The following is a 15,339-nucleotide window of genomic DNA, read 5'->3' on the forward strand; positions in this document are numbered from 1 at the left end:
GCACGACGGGGCAGCGTCCACGAGCGTCGCCGTTCTTTAAGTCGCAGCCACCGCCCATCGCCGCCTCGGCCACCGTTCCGTCTTTCTCCGTTCCTTGCTGTGCCACCCACGAACGATCCGTCCACTCGACCACCCCCCCCCCCAACTCGAACACCCAACCCCCCCCACCTGGCCAGCAGTGCCTCTTCGTCACAAAACCGTGCATTATCAAGCGGTGCAGATGCGGCCGGATTTTCACGGCAGTGTTGTAAAATCGGAAACAGCGCCAAACCGGACCCCAGCATGGCCCAGCCGCCAGCGGCAAAATTCTTTCACTAATCTCCTTCTCCCCCTACCACCACCACCACCACACCTCCCCGCCCCCTACTGGCGGCGGACAACATGTACAATGCCGCTGGGCTGCGGCGCAATGTCCGTGCTAATACATGGGGCTACAGATGTAGTCTGGTGTGTACACACTCACTCGCACGCTCGCACGCACTCGCACGCACGCACGCACGCACTAAAAGTGTTTGGCTCAGTCAAAAAAGAAGCTACGTCTCTGAGCTGTCGGGATTCATCAGCATGGCGTAGCCACCACGCTGCTCTAGGTACACACGCACGCGGTCACGCACGTACGGACGCACACGACGCACGCACGTACCCACACACCTCAACCACCACCCCCCCTCCTACTATGGCAGGCAAAGGAGCGACGTCTTCGCATCTCATCCTCCTCGTTGAAGAGGTCGTGACGTCTTGAGACTGCGATCCGCCCCCCACCCTTCCCCTCCGGCGCCAGCGCCTGGCTCCTCCCTCCCCGCCCCCCCCCCACATCCATCCCTCCTGCGTCCCGATTGGAGGAGCTCCACATCAGGCGAAGTACATGGTGCGCAGCGCATCCTGGTGAACCTGCACGGCCTTCGCGAGCGCCAGCGAGTCGCGTCCATTGCTCTGTCCTGAGATGTGGCTGCCCTCTCCACTGCAAAGACAAAGACCCCCCATACAGCCTTAACACACATTTGTGGAAAGTACCGCTTGCAAGCACCTGTGAAGGACAGCACGGCACACGAGGGGGTGGGAGGCCAGCACCACTTCCCAGCCGCCTTTGTCTCCCGAGTGGTGATGTTTACACATCGCACCAGGTACTCATTTGAGGCTGAGACAACCTAAGGGAGGCCCATGACCAGTTCATATAATCGTCACCGGTGTTGCCTGCGAGTGGGTATCAAATTTTACTCTCCAGGTTCGTTGTACAGCCAACAAACCGCTGCTCTACCATTCCACTGCGCCCACACACACACGCGCACACACGTGTAAACGGACACGCGAGTGTGTAAACAAATTGGCGCGTACACATGCACAAACAGCTAAAGATGATGGACACGTCCAGCATGGCATGGGCTTGTCGCAGCCTTATGCTCCACAGGGAGCGAAGAGGCGTAAGTATGCACAAATAGCGTGTCAGCGAGCGTGTGAATGTACATACGAGCGAGCTGCCACCGAGTCAGCAAGCACGCTATTGAGCGATCGTGCCAATGAGTGAGCGAGCGAGCGAGTGAACGAGCGAGACAGCGCGTGAGCGAGCTAAACGCGCGTGCAGGTGTGCAGGTGTGCAGGTACCTGTCGTGCTCCTTCTCCACCAGGTGGTAGCGTGCCCGGTACGCGACCAGGTGGGCGTAGTAGGCTGGCGCGGGGATGGAGACGGAGCGCGTGCAGCGCACGTACGTGTGGCACAGCTGGTAGGTGAGCACCTGCAGCTCGTCCGCAGAGAAGCGGTTGTCGTCCCACAGCACGTGGTAGTGGGAGGGGCGGCTCGTGCCCTAAGCGGAGGGTGGGGTGAGGGGGGGGTGATACACACAAAGACACAGATCACCCATATAGCCTCTAACTGACTGTCGGGGCAAGTGCTTTAAAAGCCAGCACCTACGAAGGCCGGTACGGCACCATGAGGGGGTTGGATGACCAACAACACGGCCGGCTACCTTCACCTCCCCAGTGGCGATGTTCACACACCGCACCAGTTACTCATTCGAGGCGGAGTCGACCGAGGGGAGGCCTAGGACCGGTACGTATCGTCCCCGGTGTTGGTGGCCGCGAGCGGGAATTGAACTCTGATCGACGGGTCTGCAGCGCAGGGCGCCAACCCCAGCGGCACAGTTGGCGTTCGACCCGTCACGGTGCAAGATCACGGTGGACCCGTCGCGCTGGCGCCGGCGATCTCACCTGGATGCCCGCGTGGCTGCACAGGTAGAAGTCGAACTGCGTGGGGTGGGTGATCTTCGTGTCCACGGTGGTACCCGCAGGGATGTTCCCGCTCTTCCCGATCTGCAAAAAGAAAGCGTCGCGCGGTTTTAATGTTTGTTGCTCTGCGAGAGCGGGAAGCAAGAGATGCGTTTGGGGGGCGAGGGGGGGGGGGGATGGCTGATTACTTGTCCCCCCCTCACACTTGAGACCCCCCCCCCCCCCCAGCTCTGGGAAAGGGAAGGAGTGAGTGAGTGACGACGCAGCGATCCAAACTGAATCATACGCTCGCGAAATCACTCACGCGGCACCGCAGACGGAAAGGGCAGAGTTCGGGGGAGGCAAGGGGGCAGTAGCGAAGGGGGGGTAGCGGCGGGCGGGCGGGTCAGTGTGGTCGCACCCGCTCGGTCTTGTCGGAGCAGAAGAGGCGCGTGTGGTGGCGCTTCTGCACGGCGATGAAGGTGATGCCGGGCTGGTAGTCCTCCTCTAGGCGGATGCACGCCTCGCGGATCGCCAGCAGCTCGTGGTGCAGGACCTGGGGGGTTGGGGAGGGGGCAGCAGGGGGAGGAAGAGGACGAGAGGCGATTTAGAGAGCGGGCGCAGGCCTCGATCGAATGAGTGCACGGGTGCCTGCTAGTTCGATTGAGTGTACGAGCAAGCGAGTAAGCAATCGTATGCCTGCTGGAATGAGCACACGAGCCAGCGAGCGTGTGTGCGTAGAATCCTGCCCAACGGCGCGTGTGTAACGACTGTGCGAGCGAGCGAGCTTGCGGGAGCATGCCTGCTGGAACTGTCCCTCGGACACGCCGTCGCGGTAGTAGATGATCTTGGTGGGCTTGAAGTGCGTCGACTTGTAGAACTGGATGAGCAGCTCGCGCGCCACCAGCGACAGGTCCTGGATCACCTCCTGCCGGTGCTGCTGCACCCGCACCGTGGCGCAGTAGCGGCTCGGGTGCGCGTCCATGCTGCCCACCACCTGCACAGACGAAGATCCCCGCGTTCCACCGTGTAGCCTCAACAGACTCTTGGGGGCAAGTGCCCTCACCCCGTCAGCCGTATCCGTGACTCGGGCACGGTCGGTGTTTTGTAGTCAAGGCTGAGACCGGGCGTCTACAGATCCAACGACTCGGTGGAATGTGTTCACCCCGTTTGGCACCAGAGGCCTCTTTTAGAGCTCATCATCTCATATCTTGATAGTTCTTACTTTGTACGGAATGTTGAAATGCTCACATGGACAGCACTTAGCAATCTTACGATTAAAGGCGCTGCACAACATGTTTGTGTTATTATTATTGTTACTATTATCGCTGGTTCACGTACGTCTGGGGGTTTTGGTGGGATGGGTGGAGGAGGGGTTTCCGACACACGCAAGAGTTTTACTCGCGCAACCCGAGCCAACCATCAATTACGGATCATCACGTGTGTATACATGTCGCGAGAGCCCACCGGGCGACATTTATGAATCATTGTCGGTGTTCGCCTCGGGAGAGTGCGTGGGCCAGTGCTCACGGCAGCGATGGACGGCTTCTTCCCGTCGCCGGCCGGCGGGTGGGTGACGTCGGCGCCCAGAAAGATCACTGGCTGCTGGAAGACGGCCGGCCTGCGGGGAACACGAGCGGGGGGCGTGAAGGAGCGGGGGGGGGGGGGAGCACGGAAGAAGACAACGAGGGACGACGTCAATACGAGGCACGTGACGGAACAGCGACGGCGGGCGGAGGTCGACCGACACACGGGCGCAGTGGGTACAGGCATACCCCCCATCATAGCACTCCAGATGCGGTCCTCTCAAAAACGGAGCACTATACAAAACGGCGTTATTATAATAATAATAGGTAGCGCTATAAGATGTATGCCTGTATACTGGTGGGTGATTGTGTGTATGGGTGGGTGAGTAAATGAGTAGGCGAGCATTTGGATGGGTGGTCGAGTGTATTGGTGGTTGGGTGAGTAAATTAGTGGGTGATATGTGGGTGGGTATATGGATGGGTGGGCGAGTATTTGGGTGGGGGCGTAGGTGCGTGAGTAAATTAGTGGGTGAGCATATGGGCGAGTGGGTGACCATATGGGTGGGTCGAATGATATACGGTTGGATGGGTACTTATGTGTGGGTGATTATGGGTGGGCGAGTGTATTGGCGGGTGGATATATGGTTGAGTGGTTGATTAAATGGGTAGTTGAGTGGATGGTTGCGTATATAGGCAGAAGAGTATACAAGCGATTATATGTATAGGTGAGAATATGGGTGGGTGACCAAATTTTGGCGGCAGGGCGAGTATAAGGGTTGGTGGGCATATTGGCGTTTAGGTGAATATACGGGACAGTGGGTAGGTGGGCATACGGGTAGTCGGACGAGTATATGGGTTGGTATACTAGTGGTTTGGCATACAGGTGGGTAGATGAGTCGGCGAGCAGGTTGGCGAGTGGGCGAGTGAGCACATGGGTGGGTGGGATAGGTGGCGATGCGAGTGGGTAGTTGGGCGAGTGGGTGGGTGGGACAGGCCTCTGGTGCGGCACGAGGATGTTGTTGACCCCGCCGAGCTTCACGTTGATCTTGAGGCAGAGGTTGGAGAGCGTCTGCGGCGACGTGCGGATCACGTTCTTCATCTGCACGCACTGCGTCGCCATGCCCAGCAGCGTGTCGCCCACACGCTTCACTTCCGCTGCCGCCACACGCGCGCACACACACACACGTATTAAACACACGCGCGCGCACACCCAAGTCCGCACAACAACAACCGCCGTTCGCCACTAAAGCGGCGGCGATGTCACCGCGGCGGCTTGTGCCAGGCTATGTGCACTTTCAGGCCGTGTGAAGTGTCGAAGGTTCGCTGGCAGGGGGTCACGGGACAGACCCAGGTGCCATGGGTCGACCGACTGAGATGACCGGCCGATGCAGTGCCTGCGCCCCCTGCCGTGTCAACGCGGCAGCGACGCGGCACAGGCGGCAGCGCGTTCACCGCTCGTTGCGGAGGTTCGTGATTCGAAACCGGCAGGCCTTGGGGCTTCGAGTTGCCGACCCAACGCAGCATATCAAGCCGCGCTCATTGCACACGAAGTGCTTGCGACAAATGAACCACAACACCTTGCCGATCTCGTCGAGAAGCATAAATCAGTCGCGCGGAACAAAGATGGTCACCGCATCGCGTGCTTTCAGACGCGCATCTGCGGCTGTCTGGAACACTCCTCTTTCCGATATTAGGAAGCCACCAGGGCTATGCACTTTTAAATGCAGATTGCATGCTCATTTCTTTTAGAACTGCTTTTAATGTGTTTAGTTTGTTGGCCTTCCAGACACATAGCTCACCACTTTACCCTGCACCGCAAAGCCGACGCTCGGCAAACAAAAACATCTTCCACTCCTGGCACCGGGTTCGGGCGAGGACCAGCCGTGGCCGGCACTCACCGTAGACGGGCGTCTTGCCCGGCAGGATGACGAGGATGAGCTGGAGGCCGGCGTACGTGTTCTTTAGGTGCCGGAACATGGGCTCCACGCTCTCGGCGTCACGCGCGTACTTGCAGAAGCACGGCTGCCCCTGGATGGGCATTCCCGCGTCCTTCGAGATCTTGCGCAGCTGCTCCGTGAAGTTCCTGCGATGGTCGGTTTTTCCCAGCGTTACACCACCGCCATCGCAACAAGAATAATGTCAACTTGTAATGCTGCACCGCCGCTGCCGCCACACAGGATCACCCCTCGCTCTCGTAGAGAGCAGAGGTCGCAACCGGGTACCCGATACCCGTACCCTACCCGATACCCGGCTACCCGGCCAGGTACGGGTAGCCGTTTGCGACCCTGGTGCGGCCGGGTACAGGTACGGGTAGGCCGTGAGTCACTGGTGAGTAACTGTTTGTCACTCATTTCGGGTAGGGTACGGGTAGGGAACGGGTACCCGTACCCGGCCGGGTACGGGTACCCATTTGCGTCCATGGTGCGGCCGGGTATGGGTACGGGTAAGGAATCAAAACCCATTTGCGACCTCTGGTAGAGAGAGAACGACTCCGAGGGCGCGAGGAGTGAACCCACAGACGAGCACGAAGGCAGCCACGCAATGAACTGACGCCAACAACTGCCAAAGCTCTGCGGTCCTCTATATATAAAAGGTGTTATCGGCCAATTAATGATACGCGTTCACATGTGGGAGGAAACCAGAGTACCCGGCGATATGCCACATGTGTCAGGGGGTAACCACTCCATCCCAAACAGACGGAACGGGTGGAGTGAACACTTTTGCTGTACCGCCTTTGTGCTGGCCAGCCACTGCTGGATCACACCCATCCCCACCACACAACCCTCACACCCCCGGCACCCGCACTCGGGCGGATTCCACCGCTCCATGTCGCGCTGTAATATTTAACAGATTGTCATCGAGAAGGTTTTGTAAATATTATCGAGAGGAGACAAAGCAGAGCGGGGGTTGGTGGATCACACAACATGTTGCAACAAAAAAAAAAACTCCTTTCCTGTGGGAGTCAAGGAGTCATAACCCTGGGCTTGCCAGCAGGCGGTACAGACAAATGTGGACTCCGCCTGTCCCAATCTGTGTGGGATAGAGTGTGCTTCCCCCACGCACGCGTGGAGGATTTTCACCGGGTGCCCCAGTTTCCTCCCACCAAAAAAAACACTGCTGAATAGCTGGCCGATAACACCTTGAAATGTATACAGAGGAACGCAGAGCTTTGGCAATCTCCAGCGCCGGCTCACCGCACGGCTGCCTTCCAGCTCGCCCGCGGTTCCTCCACGCGCCCTCCAAGTCGTCCTCTCTTTCGACACGAATCCCGTGCGGCGGCGGCGGCGACGACGACGACGACGACGACGACGACGCAGCGTTACAAGTTAAATTTGTATTTATTCACCATCGTTATCATTACTGACAGGGGCCTCTCTCAGACCGGTTCACCGTTCGACCGCGAGACTCACTTGAGCGCCTCCTCGCGGCAGTCCCTCTGCGAGGCGAAGCAAGCGACGGCCCACACCTTGATCTCGATCCCCGTGAAGAACTGCTTTCCGCGCATGTCCCACACGCCCTGGTTGGGTGTCACCATGGTCTTTGTCTGCACAGGCGACACGAGACCGTGGCGCCGGCGGCAAGGGCGGTTGGGGGGACGCGTTAGCGCGGAGGAAGCCGGGTGTGGGCTCAAGGAGGTCAGAGCGCTGGAGCCACCACGGCTGCAAATTCGAGGTTCGAATCCAGGCAACTGTCTGTGGTTATAAACAACCGGGGTTTCTCAAGCGGAGGGAGTTGATAGTGTCAGCCCCAGGGCCACACATGCAAAAACCCATCACATTTTTTAAACTTTGGTTTCGGCACTTAATTTGGCTAAATTCCAGCTCTGAGAATGACATTTCGGTTTTGAGTGCCTTGCGACGAACATTAAGTTCACATGCAGGTCTGGTGGGAATGTGCTACCCTCTACTGCATGGACCAGAAGCCACGTGAAGGTTTCTCAGAGGGAGCTCTGGGATATCCGCTTGCGTTGGCCGTTCTCCCAGCAAAGGGGGGTTGGGGGACTGCACTCTGGGAGATCTGAATGGATACTCCATCTCATGGACACGATGTGACAGAGCAATGTGGGTCATATTCATCTGTGACAGGTGTATACAGAGCACAATGTGTTAGCTTGCAGAGTGAGCTGTATTACATGGCCGTTGAGTCTGGTTAAACTCTCTAATCCAGATGTTCAACTCTAGAAAGGTGTCAACAAAATGTGATGTGTTAGCTTGAAGAGTGCGCTGTAGACATCACTGTTGAGCCTGGTAAAACGCTAACCCACAGGTAGATGCAAAGTGCAATGTGTTAGCTGCAATACAGGCAGTCCTCGACTTACGAACACAATTCGTTCCTGAGACACGTTCGTAAAGTCGAACGGTTCTCGTAAGTCGGAACACAATATTGTAACGTATTTAAATGCCCACACGGTCAGTGTTATGAAATGTGTTATGGTTCAACAAAAAAGGAAAGCATTGTTAAACTCATGAATAAGAAAAAAAAATGTACATTGCCATGTAATACTGTCATGAATACGGTATAGTAAATAAAGCATAAAATAAAGAAACAAATATTTTTCGTTACCTCGAGTCCTGATGCTGACTTGCTTGTCGGAAGGGGCGCAATGAGTCACCACAATTGCATACAGACACGGGGCACGCACGCGCACACACGCACACACGCACACAGACACACACACCAACGACAACGATTCCCCGTATAGCATTAACAGACTGTTGGCGCAAGTGTTGACGGACACAGGGTAAGCCCCGCACATCAATTCGGACGATCTTCCATCGGCCAAGTCCCCGATAGCAACACAACCTGATAGTCAAGCTACATTCACATTGAATCGGACTCGGGTCGCCGGGTTCGTAGCACTGTGCGATAACCACCCACTGCCGTGCATAAACAAAACTCCCCCGTAAAGCTTTCACCGGACGGTTGGGGCAAGTGCTGTTAGCGAGCACCTATGAAACCCGGCGCGGCACACGAGGGGGTGGATGGCCAACACCACGCTCGGCCGCCTTCGTCTCTCCAGTCGCGATGTTTACACACCGCACCAGGTACTCATTTGAGGCCGAGTCGACCTAGGGGAGGCCCAGGACCCGTTCAGTTAATCGTCACTGTTGTTGGTCGTGAGCGGGAATCGAACTCGGGTCGCCGGGTTGGTAGCACAGTGCGCTAACCATTGCACTACCCACTCCTCACACACACACACACACAGGGGGGGCATGTGTGTGCACAGGCACACACACGTGTGCATGCACGCACTCACTTTCACACACAAACACGGGCACTCACATGCGCACGCACACACACGGACACCCACTCCCAGCATCAGGCCGACTCATTACATCTCATAGCTCCGCTGAACAAAATAGTTCAGTGGTTCGGTTTGCAAGTGCGAGTTCGTGTTTTAACTTAATGTAAAAAAAAAAATCATGGAAGCTGATTGGTAAGAGCGGTTTTCCTCAATTGCGTGTTCGTAAGTCAAGGACTGCCTGTACATGACTGTTGAACCTGGTTAAACTCTCATCAACATTTTCATCTATAGAGAGCGGTTTTCCTAAATCGCTTTTTCGTAAGTGTTAGCTTGTAGAGCGAGCTGTATACACACGACTGTCAAGTCTGGATAACCGCTAACCCACAATGCAAATCTGAAGACGCGTAAAAACAAGGTGTAATGCGTGAGCATGTAGAGTGGCAATTCTGGTAAAACGCTCACCCCACATGTTAATCTGTCGACTGGTGTATACAGTGAGCGATGTGTCGGGATGTAGAGCGAGCCATTTAATCTGCTCAGGAATAGGGAAGGGACGCACCTGGCCACCGTACTGCAGCATTGGAGCGGGCAGCACCCGGCCTGTGACCTCCGTCATGTCGTCGCGAACCCGGATCTCAAACTCGCGCATGAACGGATCGCCCTTGAAGTTTGCATTTTTCATCTGAAAATAACACACGGACATGGTTCGATTTACAGTCATCGTTCCGTATGCATGCAGAACTTCTGTCGCATCCGTATGTAGCCAAATGTGCTAATCGGAGGTTCGGGGGAAGGACAAACAACGAAACACAAAAAGCAGTTCTGAAGAAATTAGTTTTCAATCTAGATTTTAAAGTGCATAGGTCCAGCGACTTCCTAATATCGGAAGAGCTTTCCAGACGGCAGCAAAGAAGCGCACCCGAAAGCGCACGGTGCAGCGACCGCAGTTTCAGTCCACATAGGGAGTAAAACATCACGATTGATCTGTCTACGTGCTCCTCTTCCGCTGCTGATCACGAACCAGTGGTGGAAATTCCACATTGCTGTGGTGGGACCTGGTCATTCCTTAAGCCACGGATGGGGAACTTTTCCGAACTGAGCGCGAGCCTTGTGCAAGTCTACGTGCAGCGTGTTATTCTATGGAACCTATTTGCAGGGCTTCATCACCGAATATTTCCCGAGTCGCTGTGTCTCTACCAGAGGTGGCACGTGCCTCGTAAGCCACGGCCATAGCTGGAGGTATACTGGATGTGGTGTTCTGGGTGCAGAAAAATGTTCTTGGGTCACGGACCCAGACCAAACGGACTGAAATTCATCCATTTCTACACAGATAATCTTTGCCTTGGTGCAGTATGTGTGTGCACATGTGTAGTGCGAGTGTGCGACGGCGCAGTGGTGTACAGTCTCTTCTTCCATAAAGCGGTAGTTGCGTTCCTGAAGAACACTGCGTTATCATAAATAATATATAATGTAGGGTAAAGCACAGTCCGCGATAATTCGTGAGATGCGTGCGCAGGCTAAACAAAGATTGAGGCACGTGGGTAGCAACCGGAAGCATCCAGCAGCATCCGGCCTTGTGTGATGCTACGCCGAGGCAGCCGTACGGCCGCTTATTCGTACTCGCGCGACGTAGTTCGTTCACTCGATCGCGTTACATCCAATTCGCATCCACGTGATAAAAAATGTGTTCCCCTAATACATTAATTGCGTTATATCCAATTCGAGTTACGAAAACCACATGGCATTATAGCAGAACAGACTGTACCGATTAGCGCACTGCACGACGATCCCGGCAACTCGAGTTCGATTACCGCTCGGCGAATATTTGAACCCGTCTTGGGCCGCCCCAAGGACGACTCAGCCTTGAATGAGTACCTGGTGCCGTGTGTAAACATCGGCATTGGGGAGACAAAGGCGGTCGGGCGTGGTGCCGGCCACACAACCCCATCGTGTGCCATTCCAGGCCTTCATAGGCACTGCTTATGCACAGCACTTGGCCCGACAGCCTGTCAAAAGGCTATACGGGGGATCTTTGTCTTTGTTAGGCTTGCGTCCCCACCAGTTTGCTGATTTCCTCCTGACGGTCGGGGGCCGAACGCGCCGTCGCCTTGATCATGGTCGACGTCTGGCTGTCCGTCAAGCGTCGGATGCACCGCTGGCCCGGCACGATGTTGCACACCTGGGCGGGATGGGGACAGGGTTAGATCAGGCTTCCGATTGCGGAAGGAATACATCAGGTCGTACTCATTACGCACACAAAGCGCTCGCCACAATACCTCGCCGATCTCGTCAAGGAGCGTAAACCGTCATGCGTAACGCTGGTTATCCTCGTATCGAACAAAAACTGGCGCTGCATCGCGCGCTTTCAGAAGCGCTCCTGCGGTCCGTCTGGAATGCTCTTCCGATGTTAGGAAGCCACTGGAGCTATGCACTTTTAAATCTAGATTGAAAGCTCATTTCTTTAGGACTGCTTTTCGTGCTTAGCTTGTTTTGTCCTTTCCACGCACCTCCGAACCGGAAGAAAAACTGACGATGGACACGTACGTCATCGGAACGGGAAAGGGTTCAGAAAGCAAGTGAAAGGTTGGTTCTAGAAGGGCGGGGGGGGGGGGGGGGAGCGTGTGACCTCACCTCCAAGGGCAGGTAGGTGTGCTTCTCCTTCTGGCCGACCTGCAGGCACGGCAGGTGCGGGTAGCGCAGCTGCAGCTTGTGCTTCTCCCGGAAGTAGTGAGCGACCGAGCACTCCACCGTCTGCCCGCTCTCCAGCTGTAGCGGGAACCTGTGCGGTGGAGAGCGACGGAAAGAGCGTTCGGCAAGTTGCGTGCGGAAGGGTTGACGAGAGGCAAAGCCCTATTGGGAAATCAATCAATACGCAGTGTCGCTCGGCTGGCCTGGGAACGCCTGGAAATAGCTAGAGACCGTAGCCAGGGAAAGGTAGGTCTGGGGACCGCCAGGGCAGGCAGACTGGGAAACGTACAAACGAACGTGCACTCGCCGAGTCTGACGGCTCGCGAGTTCGAATAGCGCCCTCCACTCTCATTGGTGAGGAGCAATCGCGGGGGGGGGGGGGGCACACCCAATCGGATTCGAAGGAGAACATTTAAAAAAAAAGATGGGATTGGCCGTCACGGAAAACTAATTGTAAATGAGGGGTCGGTTAGGAGACCGTTATTGGAAATGAATGGGATTGGTGGAGAGTCGTGGAAAGTTCCGGGAAGGATGGGGTAGAAATAAAGGAGGGGTAGAAAGGGTGGGGGGATTTGGGGTGACGCCTGAACAGAGCGATTCCCTGATGTGTGGAAGACGTAATGAAGATGAAGTTCAAGGACTCGCCCGGCTGGAGGTCCTTTACACATGCAATGCACCACAAGAGAACCACGCAACCCGGAGTACGGACCAAAGAGTAAACCACTGTCGTCTGCGCTCCTTCAACGTAATAGGAACAGCAAAATGACACAAACTCTCTCTCACCATTGGAACCTCCTTTGCCAGTAGCAAAATATGATAATAGTTTTTTGCCCTTTTATCTGGTAACAAAACTGACACCTTTTTTTAAAAATGCTTCGCCCGAGCTCTCATACTCTGATGGTGCATTGTCTTTGAGTTGTGCGCCTTAAGGCGTCATCTGGTCCAACACCATGTGAGACTAGGCTCTAAGAAAAGCTGTCTCGGGTGTGGACCAATCAATTTCAAAGGCAGTGCATACATTATCAGAGTTGTGTTTTTTGCTTGCATTCCGACCGCAGGTATTGTGGTCAATGCAAACATGACTCCTTGTAAAAAAGGTGTCAGTTTTTTTGCCAGATAAAAGGGTAAAAAAACAATTATCAAACTCTCTCTGCTGAAGCCCTCTCGTCTTGGCCAGCAGCAACAGCAGCAGACCTCGACATTGGCATCGAGCTCCTGAACCACAGTGCTGCCATCGTGCGCAAGAGTAGAATAATAGTAATGATAACAATACTGATGATGGAATGGCAGTTTGAGAATGTAAGTTAAAAATCCCGTGACATCATTCAAAATGAGCAGGCCATCATTTGCGAGCCGGCGTCAAGGTTCAAATTTGCCAAATTAGACCAAAAAAAAAATCACTTCGCAAACTACTCAATTTGTCAGTTTAACACGTAGACTTTCGCGACCAATATCATCCATAAGAGGTTTCTTTGGGTTAGATCGCGTAAATATATATGAATGTGTCGTTAAAACCCGCCACCACCCGACACAGCCAACTAGTAAGGGTTGTCACGTAAACAGAACGTGCCGAACTCGATTTGAATTACACACGGCAGCGATCATTGCCCCCTACTGGTCGGTGCCGGGTCACCTTCAGCCACACAGGGACAGCCGCCAAAGGGGAGTAATGACTACCATTCGAATTGAGATGAGGTGCAAGCCTCTTTTTGAGTTGCCGAGGAATTTAAGGGCGCCGTACAAGTGCAAAGATCGTTGCTGTTATCACAGACCTTGTAATTGCGCGAAGTATTGTAGAATCATCACGGGCACGGCAACCGTACCATGCAAGAGTGTACGACAAATGTGCATACCAATGTGTCTACCTGTGTGTGTACCGAGTGCGGTGTATAAACCTCGCCAAGGGGGAGACAAAGGCGGCCGGGCTGTGGTGCTGACCACCCACCGCATACGTGTGCCGTTCCAGCCTTCATAGGCGTTCGCTAATAGTGCTTGCCCCATCAGGCTGTTAAGGCTATACGGGGGATCTTTGCCTTGTGGGGAGCGGTGGCGCTGTGGTGAGCACACTGTGCTCGGAACCCCGATCCTGTTCCTTGTGCCTGTGCGTGCGTGCTGACGTACGTCTGGTGGCTGGCGGACTTGCGCGAGACGCTGCAGACGCGGTACTTGCGCTTCATCTGACCGCAGTGCGTGATCTCCACCTTTAGCCCTGCGCGTGCGGACAGCGAGGATCGAGGTGTGTGTGTGCGAGAGATGCGGGAGCAGAGACAAAGCGGCAGTGGAGAGCGGCGGAGCAATGGTTAGCGGATTGTGCTACGGACCCGGCAACCGCTCACATCACCGACGAATATCTGCACCGGCCTTGAGCCTCCACTAGGTCGACTCAACCTTAAACAATGCGGTGTGTCAAAATCAGCACTGAGAAGTAGGCCTCGGCAAGGTAAGGTAAAAGTGTAAAAACAACGAGCCTACATTTACCCTATCTTTTACCTTACCACAATACAATCACTCTACCCTACCTTTTACCCTTTAGCAGGTAAGGTAAAAGGTAACATGCAACGAGCCTACCTTTACCCTACCCTTTACCCTTACCCCTTGGCATGTCGACACCTTTACCCTTTATCTTTACCCTTTTACCCGGTAAAAAGGGTAAATTACCTTACCTTGCCGGGGCCTACTGGGAAGACAGCACTGGTGGCAGGGTGCGATGCCAGCTGCATCCCCCCTCTCTTCGTAGGTGCTCGCTAACAGCACTTGCCTCAACGGTATGTTAAGCCTATATGGGTATCTTGGTCTTGTAATTTGTTGCGAAGAGGTGGCGGCATAGTTGTTCGGTACAAACTGGGTGCTTCACCACAGATACGACAACAGTTTTCCAAGCTGGGCAAAGTTGTGCCTTGTCGGTGGGGGGGGGGGGGGGCGAGGAGGCCGACTGACCGCTGGTGAGCAAGCGACTGGAGTTAAACGGTGATGTGCTGGATCAATCAACCAATCATCAATCAACGCGACGACTGCTTCACACCGAACGCTATCACGCTGCAAAAAGGCTGTCGGCGGTGGGGGTAGGAACTTGAGCGCTCCGTCACAGACATGCACGACAGCGGCATTCCAACTATGGGCCTTGCTGGCGGGGGGTGGGGGGGTTGATCTGTGCGCGCGGCCGTGCCTGTGATCTCCTTGGTGAAGGCGACGCGCTGCGAGTCAGTGAGCGGCTTGCGCTGATCGTCGAGGGAGTGCACGCCCAGGATCTCGCAGAGGAACTCCACCACGGGCTGGGCCTTGTAAAACGCCGTCGCCGACACTGCAGTCACCGACATTCATTCATTCACACCGTCCGCCTGTTAACGGAAGATGCGATCGGATCTCATTCATGCAGAGCGCCTTCACCTAGAGGCACTCGACGTAGCTTGCAAAACGATGACACAATGGAACGGTGTGGTTGGCCTCAAGAGTACTTCGAATAAGAAGGCGATCCGAAGATCTCAAGGACCTCGTTGGAGAATAAAGACGGATTAGATCCTGTGAATATTGTGGGCCTGACCTATTGGGTGCCTTGCGGGCCTAACCCAAATATGGGTCAAACCGTCCCCACCACGGTGAACATATCCCAACATCGCCACTGGCCCGGCACGTCTCAACCCACTACAGGCCCTCCCCTAAAGCCACCCACCCTTCCAC

General features: G+C 55.1%; 1 protein-coding gene across 2 annotated transcripts in view; it reads right to left on the bottom strand.

Moving 5' to 3' along the window:
* Window positions 1–792: 792 nt before the first annotated feature.
* Window positions 793–15,339, bottom strand: part of LOC144731701 (protein argonaute-2-like) — a 28,306-nt gene continuing 13,759 nt past the window's right edge. Inside the window, exons 8-22 of one of the 2 annotated variants that reach the window (XM_078612880.1) lie at window positions 14,828–14,962; window positions 13,783–13,870; window positions 11,605–11,752; window positions 11,033–11,152; window positions 9,533–9,655; window positions 8,292–8,309; window positions 7,139–7,272; window positions 5,627–5,811; window positions 4,722–4,883; window positions 3,733–3,821; window positions 3,005–3,199; window positions 2,624–2,758; window positions 2,206–2,307; window positions 1,603–1,802; window positions 793–961 (exon numbers count right to left, since the gene is read on the bottom strand). In XM_078612880.1, the coding sequence (XP_078469006.1) occupies window positions 853–961; window positions 1,603–1,802; window positions 2,206–2,307; window positions 2,624–2,758; window positions 3,005–3,199; window positions 3,733–3,821; window positions 4,722–4,883; window positions 5,627–5,811; window positions 7,139–7,272; window positions 8,292–8,309; window positions 9,533–9,655; window positions 11,033–11,152; window positions 11,605–11,752; window positions 13,783–13,870; window positions 14,828–14,962 (1,943 nt within the window). In that variant the 3' untranslated portion in view covers window positions 793–852. The remainder of the gene's footprint in view (window positions 962–1,602; window positions 1,803–2,205; window positions 2,308–2,623; window positions 2,759–3,004; window positions 3,200–3,732; window positions 3,822–4,721; window positions 4,884–5,626; window positions 5,812–7,138; window positions 7,273–8,291; window positions 8,310–9,532; window positions 9,656–11,032; window positions 11,153–11,604; window positions 11,753–13,782; window positions 13,871–14,827; window positions 14,963–15,339) is intronic. The other variant, XM_078612890.1, reaches the window with a different exon arrangement.

The sequence above is a fragment of the Lampetra planeri genome, chromosome 2 (genome assembly GCF_965212315.1).
Source record: "Lampetra planeri chromosome 2, kcLamPlan1.2.h2, whole genome shotgun sequence".
Classification (NCBI taxonomy): domain Eukaryota; kingdom Metazoa; phylum Chordata; class Hyperoartia; order Petromyzontiformes; family Petromyzontidae; genus Lampetra; species Lampetra planeri.